This window comes from Pelobates fuscus, chromosome 12, assembly GCF_036172605.1.
Source record: "Pelobates fuscus isolate aPelFus1 chromosome 12, aPelFus1.pri, whole genome shotgun sequence".
Taxonomy (NCBI): domain Eukaryota; kingdom Metazoa; phylum Chordata; class Amphibia; order Anura; family Pelobatidae; genus Pelobates; species Pelobates fuscus.
The window spans coordinates 61410740-61424214 of NC_086328.1; the positions used below are offsets into that span (position 1 = coordinate 61410740).

The window sequence follows — 13475 nt, forward strand, 5'->3', positions numbered from 1 at the left end:
ATAGGGATATTATAGTCACCAAAATAACATTTTCTTAATGGAGCAGTTATAGTGGTTAGATTATGCCTCTGCATCTGCGGTCTCACTGCTCAATTCTCTGCCATTAAGTAGTAAAATCAATATTGTTTCTGTTAATGCAGCCCTAGCCACACCTCCTGTGGCTGTGACTCACACATCCTGCATGAAGAAAACATGGTTTCACTTTCAATCAGATGTAACTTTATATCCACTGTGTAGCGGATTGGTACCGGGCTGTCCCACGACATGTATGAGAATAAGTGTATTTGGTCATATGGCTGGTTTAATGTGTATGTACATGTATAGAAAGCATGGTATCCGGGTATAATGACAGTTAAATGTATGTAAAGAATTGTATTCCTCTAGTTGTTCGGTAGAATCATTCAAATAAAACAAGGGAATGAAACTACCGAACAACCAGACCACCCAGGAATGAGTGTGCCTCCAATTACCGTTTGCAACAATGTTGCAAACAGGTAATTGGCAATCAGTGCAGTGTGGTCTTTGTCCTCTGGGTGGCCGCCATTCGGGAAACAAACACGTGGCGGCGGCCATCTTAAACTACCGAACAGCGGTGTTTTGCCGTCGAGTGTCTGGAACTAAATTCGGACACTTGACTAGGCAAACACCGCTGAGACCTCCATACTTCCAGAAATTCGTATGGAAACTACCGAATGACCCGCCGTTCGGAGAGAGAGCCCCATAAACAAGGGAATTCATTCAAACCCTCTCCAGGCTCTATAACACAGGCAATTCGCCTGTTTTCATTCCCTTGTTTGTGACCGACCGCAGGGCCAAAATGCATGGAACTGTTTTCGGATACTTTACCCATGCGGTCGGTCAAATCTTTGGAACCCCATATCTCACGAACCATTCATCCGAATGGGCTAATTTTTAAGTATGTTGGTCCCCCAAGTATTTAGGGTACATCCAAAACTCGGGGAAAACTGTGTACACAATAAGGGGATTATGATGCTAGAGGAGGGGAGGAGATCTGTGGGAGGTTACTACTTAGAGATTGGATAATGTCTTAAGTGTTAGAACCTCCTCCCTTGCATGGGAGAGGGCTTTATAAGGAACTGTGGAATAAAGCTTGTCAGTCTACTCCTGAAACTGTGTGTCGTCCAGTTATTGGGATTGCGATGGGGATACTGCTGTATTACTTTACCTGCTGGAAACCTTGCCTATGGACTTAACATCACCTTGTTCCTGAGCCTCACTGGAATCTCTAGTGGAGAATAGCTGTGCAAGATCGGCTCTCCGCTACATTGGTTGGCAGCGCTGGGATCCAAACTCACAGAGGAACAAGCGTAAATGGAGTACGGATGGAGATTGATTTTTCTGCGCTAAAACGCTCCACGCTAAAGGACCTCCTAGAGGCAAGGGGTATACAAGCCAGCAATAAGAAGAAAGCAGTACTTGTTACAGAACTCATGGCAGAGTACAGAATGGAGGGCGATTCAGTTCCGGCACAGAGGGAGCCGGGAGGAACACCACAAGGATCGGAATTCCAGAGGCAGGTTCAGTTCAGGCTATCCTTTTATGGGGAAAACCCCCCAACAGAAATTGTTACCAGGACAATGGCCGAGGTACAAGAATTCATCCTAAGGACACAGGCACCAGAACAAAGCTCTGCAATTAATGTGCCACAGGAAGGTAAGCCTAAAATACCATACCAGGCTTTTAAAACATATGTGGAGGCAGAGGAAGATATAGACGCTTTCCTGCAAGACTTTGAAAGACTGTGTGCACTGCATAAAATTAACGCAGAGGACTGGGTACCTATTTTGGCCGGAAGGTTAACCGGGAGGGCAGCAGAGGCATATCGGACTGTACCTAATGACGAAATAAGGAATTACAGTAAAGTGAAAGAAATTATACTCGCCAGGTATGCTATAACACCCGAGGCATACCGGCGGAGGTTCCGGGATCTAAAGAAAACAGAGAAGGACTCGCACGCAGAGTGGGCATGCCGATTACAGGGGGCAGCGCTCGGGTGGGTGCAAGCTAGCAAGGCACGTTCTATGGAGGATGTAATACAAATGTTGCTGATGGAGCAGTTCTATGAGGGAGTAACCAATGAGGTCCAGGAATGGGTAAGGGACAGAAACCCTACTTCCCTTACCGAGGCGGCTAGGAAAGCGGATGACTACCTGGATGCACGCAGGTCACAAAAACCTGCAGCTCCAAAAGCAACCTTTAAAACATTCGGGGGAAACAACTACACCCCAGCTCCACAGAGACCGCTACCACCACCTCCACCACCCGCTGCACAGCCCCGGTTCCGACAACCCACCGCTGGCCCCTGTCATCACGGCCAGAAGTGGGGACATTATAAAAGGGAATGCCCGCAGCTACGGGACCGTTCCACCTGGATTCGTCCAGGCCCACCTCCACCCAGGGCGGCCGCAGCCCACCACTACCAGGACCTAGTCACCACCCCATATGGTTCCGCAGTCCCCATTACTACTGTGGAACAATGGGAGGTACTGCACGAGGCAGATCCGGTCCAGGCCAATGTGGATAATCTACGGCACCATCGACAGACGGTATATCTGAATGGTACAGCAGTCCGGGGATTACGAGATTCGGGAGCCACCATCACTTTGGTACAGAGCCACCTGATTTCAGATCAGGCAAAACTGAACAAAACTGTTGCCGTCCGGGTAGCTGGGGGAGCAGTGTACCGGCTACCTACAGCAAGGGTACATTTACATTGGGGAGCGGGGGCAGGGGAAGTGGAGGTGGGGTTGATGCCACATTTACCGGCGGAGGTTTTATTGGGGAACGATCTGGGGAGGCTCACTTCTGCTTTTGAGCCCCAGTCACCCACCACAGGAGAGGTCAACCCTGTAGTCACCCGACAACAGGCCCGCACCCAGGACCACAACACACTGCCGGAGGTCCAGGTAAGCAACCCTACCCCCCCTCTAGAATGTGTCCCCTGGGCTCCACCTAATGAATTTGTAGCTGAAGTCGCAACAGACCCCACGCTTCAGGTGTATAGGGACAAGGTTGGCACGGGTTCCCCCGGGGCGGAGGGAGAGAAGTTTATCTGGGATAAACAACTTTTATACAGGGAAACAACCAAACAGATTACGGGGTTAGACCCGATAGCGAGGAGACAATTAGTGGTACCACAGCGGTACCGGGCTGAATTACTCCGGATAGCGCATGATATTCCGCTATCCGGACATCTAGGGGTTAGTCGCACCAGGTACAGACTAACCCAGAGTTTCTTCTGGCCAGGGATTAGCCAGGAAGTACGCAGATATTGCACGACTTGCGATACCTGCCAGAGAGTGGGAAAAAGGGGGGATCGCAGGAAGGCTAAACTTCACCCCTTACCCATAATAGAGGAACCTTTTAGCCGAATAGCGGTGGATCTGATAGGCCCCCTCAATAAAGTTAGCCCGTCAGGAAAACGGTATATTTTAACGGTCGTAGATTATGCCACCAGGTATCCAGAAGCAGTGGCTCTGACCAACATCCACGCTGAGACGGTCGCGGATGCCCTCATGCGGATATTCTCCCGGATGGGATTACCCAGGGAGATTATCTCGGATCAGGGTACCCAGTTTACCGCAGAATTCACCCAACACCTCTGGAGGATCTGTGGCATTAAGCCTATTATCAGCGCCCCTTACCACCCCCAGACGAACGGGCTCTGCGAACGATTCAATGGTACCTTGAAGCAGATGCTCCGAACCTTCGCAGAGACCCACAAGGACTGGGAACGATTCCTGCCGCACCTCCTATTTGCATACCGGGAGGTGCCGCAGGAATCCACAGGGTTCTCCCCGTTTGAATTATTGTTTGGAAGGAGGGTCCGAGGCCCATTGGATCTTATTAGAGAGCATTGGGAGGGAGACCGGAGCACAGATGGCACTCCCATCCTACCATATGTGTTGGCCTTTCGGGACCGCCTAGAAGCGTTGACCAAGACGGTACGGGAAAACCTTCAGGAGGCCCAGACCCGCCAGCGTACATGGTATGATCGGGGAGCCAGGGACCGTAGCTTTCAGGTCGGGCAGAAGGTACTAATTTTAAAACCTGTCCGACATGATAAGTTACAGGCCGCCTGGCAGGGCCCATATAAGGTGGTGGAGCAAAGATGCGATACCACCTATATTATCGGCCCCTGCACAGGGACTGGGGGGCGACGCATGCTCCATGTGAACATGCTGAAGCCCTACCACGAGCGTACTGAGGAGGTAACCGCCATCTGTGCCCCTAACACGGAAGAGTTTGACAGCTTACCCCTCCCCGATTTGCTGGGGGATGGGCAGCTGTCCGGAGATTTAGGGGAGGTTACGCTGGGAGATCGGCTGAGCCCACAGGAGCGGATCGAGGTACAGCAACTATTGGAAGAGAAACGCGACACGTTCTCTAATGTACCTGGATACACGCCTCTGGCAACTCACCGGGTCGAGACCCCAGGGCAACTACCCATGCGCCAGACGCCATACCGCATTCCAGAAGCGGTACGGGCAAACATGCGTAAGGAGATCGACGAAATGCTCCAACTGGGGGTGATTGAACCCTCAGACAGTCCTTGGGCATCTCCTGTAGTCCTCGTACCAAAGCGAGACGGTACGACCCGCTTCTGCGTGGACTATAGGAGATTGAACGAGAAGACTGTATCTGACGCCTATCCGATGCCCCGGATAGACGAGTTACTGGACAGAATGGCCAGGGGCCAATACCTCACCACTATTGACTTGTGTAAAGGGTATTGGCAAATCCCCCTGGCCCCAGACGCCATCCCGAAGTCGGCCTTTGTCACCCCATTTGGCTTGTACCAGTTTAAGGTCATGCCATTTGGGATGAAAAACGCCCCAGCCACCTTCCAAAGGATGGTGGATCGACTCCTAGATGGATTCCAGGACTATACATGTGCCTACCTGGACGATATTGCTATTTTTAGCAATACGTGGCAGGAACACTTAGCTCACATCGGAGCTGTACTAGATAGGATAAGGGAAGCAGGTCTGACCTTGAAGCCGGCCAAGTGTAGTATCGGCATGGCTGAGGTACAATACCTGGGACATAGAGTAGGGTGCGGTAAACAAAAACCCGAACCCGCCAAAGTAGAGGCTGTAGCCCAGTGGCCCACCCCTAGGACTAAGACCCAGGTTTTAGCGTTTCTAGGGACAGCAGGGTATTACAGGAAGTTTGTTCCCAATTATAGCGCCCTGGCCAAACCCCTCACTGACCTGACCCGTAAGAACCTTCCCCGCCAAGTAAACTGGACCCCGGAGTGTGAGCAGGCATTCCAACAATTGAAAAATGCACTGATAAATGCCCCTGTCTTGGCAGCTCCCAATCCAACTAAACGTTTTCTTGTTCACACAGACGCTTCTATGTTTGGATTGGGGGCAGTACTGAGTCAAGTCGGGGCCGATGGCGGGGAACATCCAGTGGCTTACATCAGTCGCAAACTGTTACCTCGAGAAGTAAGCTACGCCGCCATCGAAAAGGAATGCCTGGCTGTGGTGTGGGCCCTAAAGAAGCTACAACCCTATTTATATGGACAGCCCTTTTCCTTGCTCACGGATCACAACCCGTTAGTCTGGCTGAACCGGGTGGCTGGAGACAACGCCAGGCTGCTGCGCTGGAGTTTGGCGCTACAGCCTTTTGACTTTAATATCCAGTACCGGCCGGGTAAGCAGAATGGAAATGCTGACGGGTTGTCAAGACAAACTGACTTAGAGAAATGATCCGTGAGCCCCCGGACATCCCCAAGCCGATCCGTGTTGGATCAGACTGTGTATGCCGGCTTGTGGGCAAGGGGGAGCAGTGTAGCGGATTGGTACCGGGCTGTCCCACGACATGTATGAGAATAAGTGTATTTGGTCATATGGCTGGTTTAATGTGTATGTACATGTATAGAAAGCATGGTATCCGGGTATAATGACAGTTAAATGTATGTAAAGAATTGTATTCCTCTAGTTGTTCGGTAGAATCATTCAAATAAAACAAGGGAATGAAACTACCGAACAACCAGACCACCCAGGAATGAGTGTGCCTCCAATTACCGTTTGCAACAATGTTGCAAACAGGTAATTGGCAATCAGTGCAGTGTGGTCTTTGTCCTCTGGGTGGCCGCCATTCGGGAAACAAACACGTGGCGGCGGCCATCTTAAACTACCGAACAGCGGTGTTTTGCCGTCGAGTGTCTGGAACTAAAATCGGACACTTGACTAGGCAAACACCGCTGAGACCTCCATACTTCCAGAAATTCGTATGGAAACTACCGAATGACCCGCCGTTCGGTAGAAAGAGCCCCATAAACAAGGGAATTCATTCAAACCCTCTCCAGGCTCTATAACACAGGCAATTCGCCTGTTTTCATTCCCTTGTTTGTGACCGACCGCAGGGCCAAAATGCATGGAACTGTTTTCGGATACTTTACCCATGCGGTCGGTCAAATCTTTGGAACCCCATATCTCACGAACCATTCATCCGAATGGGCTAATTTTTAAGTATGTTGGTCCCCCAGAATAGAGCTATCTGGGGATGTTGGATTTGTGGATGTACCCCAAGTATTTAGGGTACATCCAAAACTCGGGGAAAACTGTGTACACAATAAGGGGATTATGATGCTAGAGGAGGGGAGGAGATCTGTGGGAGGTTACTACTTAGAGATTGGATAATGTCTTAAGTGTTAGAACCTCCTCCCTTGCATGGGAGAGGGCTTTATAAGGAACTGTGGAATAAAGCTTGTCAGTCTACTCCTGAAACTGTGTGTCGTCCAGTTATTGGGATTGCGATGGGGATACTGCTGTATTACTTTACCTGCTGGAAACCTTGCCTATGGACTTAACATCACCTTGTTCCTGAGCCTCACTGGAATCTCTAGTGGAGAATAGCTGTGCAAGATCGGCTCTCCGCTACACACTGCTCTGCAATTTAATTAATCACTCTAATTACATACAGGTGGCTCCTGCATGGTCTTGCAAGCTTTTAACAGAGAAGCAGATAAGAAATTCTTAACTAAACACCACTTGCAATAAAGGAAATGTAAAAATTAGATGACTCTTTACAGGAAGTGTTTAGGAAGGCTGTGTAAGTCACGTGCAGGGAAATGTGAGTTGAGTTGCATAAACAAAATTATTTAACTCCTAAATGGCAAAGAACTGAGCAGTGAGACTGCAGGGGCATGATCTATACACCAATACTGCTTAATTAAGCTAAATTTGTTTTGGTGACTATAGTGTCCATTTAACATTGCAGCCCTACAAGTGGTGAGAATGTGTGTTTGACTTGTTTCCCGTTTTGTTAATTAATTTTTTGTAAAAAATTTTTACTTTCTAGAAATTGCAGCTTGGTTGGCCCAGAATGGACCAATATCCATTGCTCTTAATGCTTTTGCTATGCAGGTAAGTTTGGTTTATGTCATATAGGTTTAATCTTAACTAAACAGCTCTACTCATATTGTGTGGACATTTTTCTCTCAATGTGTCTTAGTCACCAGTACCTATAATTAATTATAATAACTATCCAATTATTTCTCACCAGTGCCTATTTCCTGGTTTGGCCACAAACTTCAGAAAGAGTTTAAACTGATAGAAACTACAGTGTAAAATCACTTTTTGTTGCTATCTGTTTATAGAGCACTTCCACTTATCCTATGTGAAGAATTTAACTGCTTCTCACGAATAAACTAACTATCCCATAAGACTCTGCTGGGTTGGGTTCAAGAGATGGGATCTTTTATGAGAAAAGTGCAGACCATGAACCACATTATTCATGTGTGCCCACATTATTGCTTCAGTGGGTTAAAACAATTTAAACAAAATCAATATTTGTCTGCACTAGACCAAAAATAATAGTTAAACCCCATATCTTTATTAATAAAGTGCCACCACCAAGGCAATTTATAAATGGGGCACCCTGCCAAACTAGATAGAATTGCAAAATCCACAGTACACCTTTATTAGCAATAAAGATTATGTTTAAACATTCACAATACATCACAATACACCAAAACGCCTCCAAAGCGGTCTGCAGCAGTTCACTATTTGGAGCATCTTCCATGTACTTCCAAATATTTCTGAAGCCCCTGCACAGATCTTGATTTGGGAATATTTATTGCTGAATGATCCATTTATTGGATTATATAGAGATTCTGCACAAATGCGTTTTTATGGGGTGTTTTTTTGTATGCCCACTACGAGCGATTACGAGAACACAAGGCAAATTGCAGTAAGGATTTTCATGAGGCAGCACATTTCATGTGCTTAACCACAGCTGGACTGCCCTGAACACTTTGGACTTATTATTGGACTGATTTGTTTAAAAAAAAAAAAATAGTTTCATTTGATTTTATGCCACTACGTAGGTTTTTTTTTTTTTTAACACTGTGGCTCTTCATTTGATAGTGTATGCTTTATTTAGCATATCGGATGTTTTATTTTCAAAGTAAATTTAGGATTAGTGGGGTTCAGCTTTATAGATATGTCTGTTTTCTTAGTTTGATAAATTCTCTCTTTTTACATCTTTTGAATCAGTTCTACAGAAAAGGCATTTCTCATCCATTCCGTATACTTTGTCTTCCCGGAATGATTGACCATGCTGTACTTCTTGTGGGCTATGGTGAACGTGAGTAATATTTTTAACCATTTACATAGGCATAAATATTCATTTTTTTCGAATGCAAGTTAACATTTGTTTTAATGTAGGTGATGGGAAACCTTTTTGGGCTATCAAGAACAGTTGGGGGCTGGATTGGGGAGAACAGGTAAGCATGAAAGATCTTTACTACATCTATGTAGTTTGAAGGTAGGTTTTGCTCACCCACAAGGCAAAATATAATTTCATCTATACGTTTGCTAAATTCTGTCAGTAAAGATGACCATTTGATCCACTCAACTGTTTATCTTTTGTGAGTCCTAGATTAACTGATTGTATGTGCAGATAGTATTACTGGCTACGACTTTTCAAACACAGTTAAGGTATGCATTTTATCTCGCCAATTTTGTTTTATTTCTACTCTAGGTAATAATAACAAAAGACAGAGGTAGACTAGCAGTGTATCTCCTAAGATTTCTTCCTGGATGTTAACAGACTTTTGGTGACCTTGACAAGTGGAAGTGGGGATCTGCACTAAAGAGTGACTAAAAGGGAATTTTTTCTCACACTAAAATTACATAGACTAGGCCGTTATAGGGTGCTGTACAATCAACCACAATTTGTAGCCACACATTTTGTAGATTATTGTTCAACTTCTATTACTTTTTCCTCAGGGTTATTATTACTTGTATCGAGGATCTGGAGCGTGTGGAATGAACACTATGTGCAGTTCAGCTGTGGTACATTAGAAGTTTTGTTTGAAGAAATCCAGCCCTCCTCTTCTTGTTCACATGTTCAACTTAAAAAAAAAAAAAAAAAAAGGATGGTTGCTTTTAGTATTTCAGAAAACTTGCATACTGAAGTATTCAGTTCAACACTACTATTTCTTATGCATACTGGTAATTGTTTCTCATGTGTAACGCTGCTAATAACATTACTTCTTATAGATTATAGCATTCCTTCTTATAGATTAGTTTGTGAATTCTCTAGGGTAACTTTGTTCTTGTATCTTGTTGCACTTACTAGATTAGTTAGGCAGTGATACATTTTTATACCTTAATAGGGATTACTGACCATGTTGTGTCCAAGAAGTTACAATTATGGCATTTTTTCCTGGGGGAATTTGTAATTAAATACAAAGTCACAAATCCTCAGGAGCCAAGAACAAATTGAACATAAAGAGTATGAACCATTGCTCAGCAGTATTTTAACTATGGATTAACAGCATATCTATTTGGACCTCATGTGATGGTAATCAAACTCCCTCTGTACATTAGAACAATTTAAGGTTAATTTAACTTCCTTGACATCTTGTATTTAAACTTTGTTCAAATCAAAGGAGAGGCACCTTCATGTGACAAAAAAATAAACATTGTCTTACTCTTATTATTTACACGTAACATGAGCTTGATCCAAGCAATATTCAACTCTTAAACCAATTTATTCCTACCTTTCTGATTTACTAAATCAGTGGTGGTGGAACTAATTTAGAGAGGGCCCTGGTGCAAGATTTTTTGCTTGTGTGTAGTATTTGCCTTTTGAATGCAGCAGTGTGCTTGTTGGCATTTGAATGCACTGATGTATGCACACATACACACACACACACACTGATATTGATACACACTTAAGTACAGACATGCCCATTAGGTGGTCCTAAGTGCGTGGGCCACAAGATGGGCCCCCTGTAGCTTGTGTACCCCGGTGCTGCTGTACCAGCTGTATTTCTACCACTGTACCTTTCCGTACATAATGTTTGGCAGTTAATTTCCTAAGTTTAGGAAAACTTTTCCTAAGTTTAAAACAATCTTTTCACGACAAAGGATTACCTGAAAGAGTTTGCTTATGAGATGTATAAGACTTCTAACTCATTTTCTCTTTATTGGTTAAATGGATACGCTGGGTCTAAAATTTATTAATGTGGTGGTTTTGATGCATAGATGCTTGTTCTTCATTGTAAAAGAGTGATGTTTCGGTTTACATTTTGTGTAAAACATGCTTCTAGTGGCTGTTAGGCAGCCACTTGATGCACTTCCTCATTAAGAAATTTGAATTTGAAAGGTTTACACATACAGCGCCATCACAAACAACATGACGACATCAAATGTCGATAATGCTTCTCATAGAGTAATAATAAATTCCAAAAGACTATTAAGACGATGTGTGTATCTGTGTGTTCCAACCCCATAGAAGACAGGGAGGGCACACCTATACAACAGGGTCTTGGGTACCGCAAGGAGACTCCAGGGGTCTCAACGGGGCTTAACCCCAAATAGAAATTGCCACAGAATAAAGAAGAATGAACGAAGGCGGACTTCGGATATGTAACAATCCCTGTCTGTCTGCATTACCTGGAAATAATATATAGTAATGTAGCGTGGAAAAATAAACTGGCTAACAAATACCAGGGTAGAGACAAACTAGTAAGAAATATAAAGTTGGTATATACTCAATACTGATATTCCTTATGCCCTCTGCCAAGGATGCATGTAGGATAAACACAAACTGGCAATATGTCGTATATACTGATATATACCCTTATTCCTATATAACAGCTTTAATAGAAAATGTGCATATACTAAATAGGAAGGGGTATTTATATAGAAATCTATACTCCACATGATGTCATCCTAAATGCAATGTCCCACAGAACTCCTGTATATAGATAATATGAAGTAAATGGTAGAGGTATCTGCTAAGAATATATGCAAACACAAAAGTGAATTTGCATAAAATCAATGTATATTAAGGTAAATACTTAGCAGAACAACAGACCTTACACATATACAGAAAGTAAAAGTATAGTGTTACTCCTAGAAAGAAATTCTCAGGGAGAAGGAAAAAAAGAGATAATAGAATCAAATGGTCAGTCAAAAGTAGGCTGCCAATAGAATTTACAAACCCTCTCTCCCTGGTAAACTAACTAGACAGGCATAGGAATATACAGAAAAGAAAACTGAAAAAATTGTGCTAAGTGCAATTCATAGTGCTAGGGTGCCATTCAGTGCCCAGTGTAAATATTGGCAAACGCCCTTGGCAGAGGGTATAAGGAATATCAGTATTGAGTATATACCAACTTTATATTTCTTACTAGTTTGTCCCTACCCTGGTATTTGTTAGCCAGTTTATTTTTCCACACTATATTACTATATATTATTTCCAGGTAATGCAGACAGACTGGGGATTGTTACATTTATTTTATTTTTATTTATTATTGCCATTTATATAGCGCCAACAGATTCCGTAGCGCTTTACAATATTATGAGAGGGGGATTTAACTATAAATAGGACAATTACAAATAAACTTACAGGAACAGTAGGTTGAAGAGGACCCTGCTCAAACGAGCTTACATTCTATAGGAGGTGGGGTGTAAAACACATTAGGACAGGAATTTACAATCAAATAAGGTGGGCTGCCCTTTAGGAGAGGGCAAGAGACAGGTATGTGAGGTAAGGGTTAGTCTTGGAGGCCATAAGCTTTCCTAAAGAGATGGGTTTTAAGGCACTTCTTAAAAGATGCAAGACTAGGGGAGAGTCTGATGGCGGTAGGCAGGCTATTCCATAGGAAGGGAGCCGCCCGCGAGAAGTCCTGCAAGCGTGAGTTGGCCGTACGAGTGCTGACAACGGACAGGAGGTGGTCACGGGCAGAACGGAGAGACCGAGAAGGGACATACCTATGGATCTGTGAGGAGATATAAGAGGGGCTAGAGTTGTTCAGTGCTTTATAGGTGTGAGTTAGTACCTTGAATTGACTCCTATAGCATACAGGAAGCCAATGTAAGGACTGGCAGAGGGGTGAGGTGTGAGAGAAACGACTAGAGAGGAAAATCAATCTAGCAGCAGCATTCATTACGGACTGTAAGGGTGCAGTACGGCTATTGGGGAGACCAATCAGGAGAGGGTTACAATAATCCATGCGGGAAATTACTAGAGCATGGACAAGCTCCTTGGTAGTATCTGGTGCAAGAAAGGGGCGGATGCGGGCTATGTTTTTAAGATGGAATCTACAGGATTTGGCAACATGCTGGATGTGAGGCTCAAAGGTGAGACCAGAGTCAAGTATGACGCCAAGACAGCGCGCTTGCAAGGATGGACTGATGTTGGTACATATACGAAGTCCGCCGGCGTTCATTCTTCTTTTTTATGTAATAATAAATTCCATCTTTCTCTATGAGAAGCATTGGATTTATGATGGATGGCAGTTGCGGTGTGGGTGTGCCCTGTGTTCCCTATTTTGGAAAGTACATTAAGTATACTTGTAACATGTATTTCTCTGTAAAAGCCTAATATCACATATTATAATACACATATTTGATCCCCTGCTGATTTTGAACATCTGTCCACTGACAAAGAAATGATCAGTCTATAATTTTAACGGTAGGTGTATTTTAACAGTGAGTGACAGAATAACAAAAAAAACAAAAACGCATGTCAAAAAAGTTATACATTGATTTGCATGTCAATGAGTGAAATAAGTATTTGATCCCCTATCAATCAACAAGATTTCTGACTCCCAGGTGTCTTTTATACAGGTAACGAACTGAGATTAGGAGCACTCTTTTAAAGTTACCTGTATAAAAGACACCTGTCCAAAGAAGCAATCAATCAGATTCCAAACTCTCCGCCGTGGCCAAGACCAAAGAGCTGTCCAAGAATGCCAGGGACGATATTTGTAGACCTACACAAAGCTGGAATGGGCTACAAGGCCATCACCAAACAGCTTGGTGAGAAGGTGACAACAGTTGGTGCGATGGTTTGCAAATGGAAGAAACACAAAATAATTGTCAGTCTCCCTCAGTCTGCTACTCAATGCAAGATCTTACCTCGTGGAGTTTCATTGATCATGAGAATGGTGAGGAATCGGCCCAGAACTACACGGGAGGATC

General features: G+C 44.2%; 1 protein-coding gene across 1 annotated transcript in view; it reads left to right on the plus strand.

Moving 5' to 3' along the window:
• CTSF (cathepsin F) overlaps positions 1-9469 on the plus strand; it is a 146024-nt gene extending 136555 nt beyond the window's left edge. The window contains exons 11-14 of the mRNA XM_063438159.1: positions 7336-7400; positions 8532-8622; positions 8703-8761; positions 9267-9469. Coding sequence (XP_063294229.1) covers positions 7336-7400; positions 8532-8622; positions 8703-8761; positions 9267-9341 — 290 coding nt within the window. The 3' untranslated portion in view covers positions 9342-9469. The remainder of the gene's footprint in view (positions 1-7335; positions 7401-8531; positions 8623-8702; positions 8762-9266) is intronic.
• The last annotated feature ends 4006 nt before the right edge of the window (positions 9470-13475 follow it).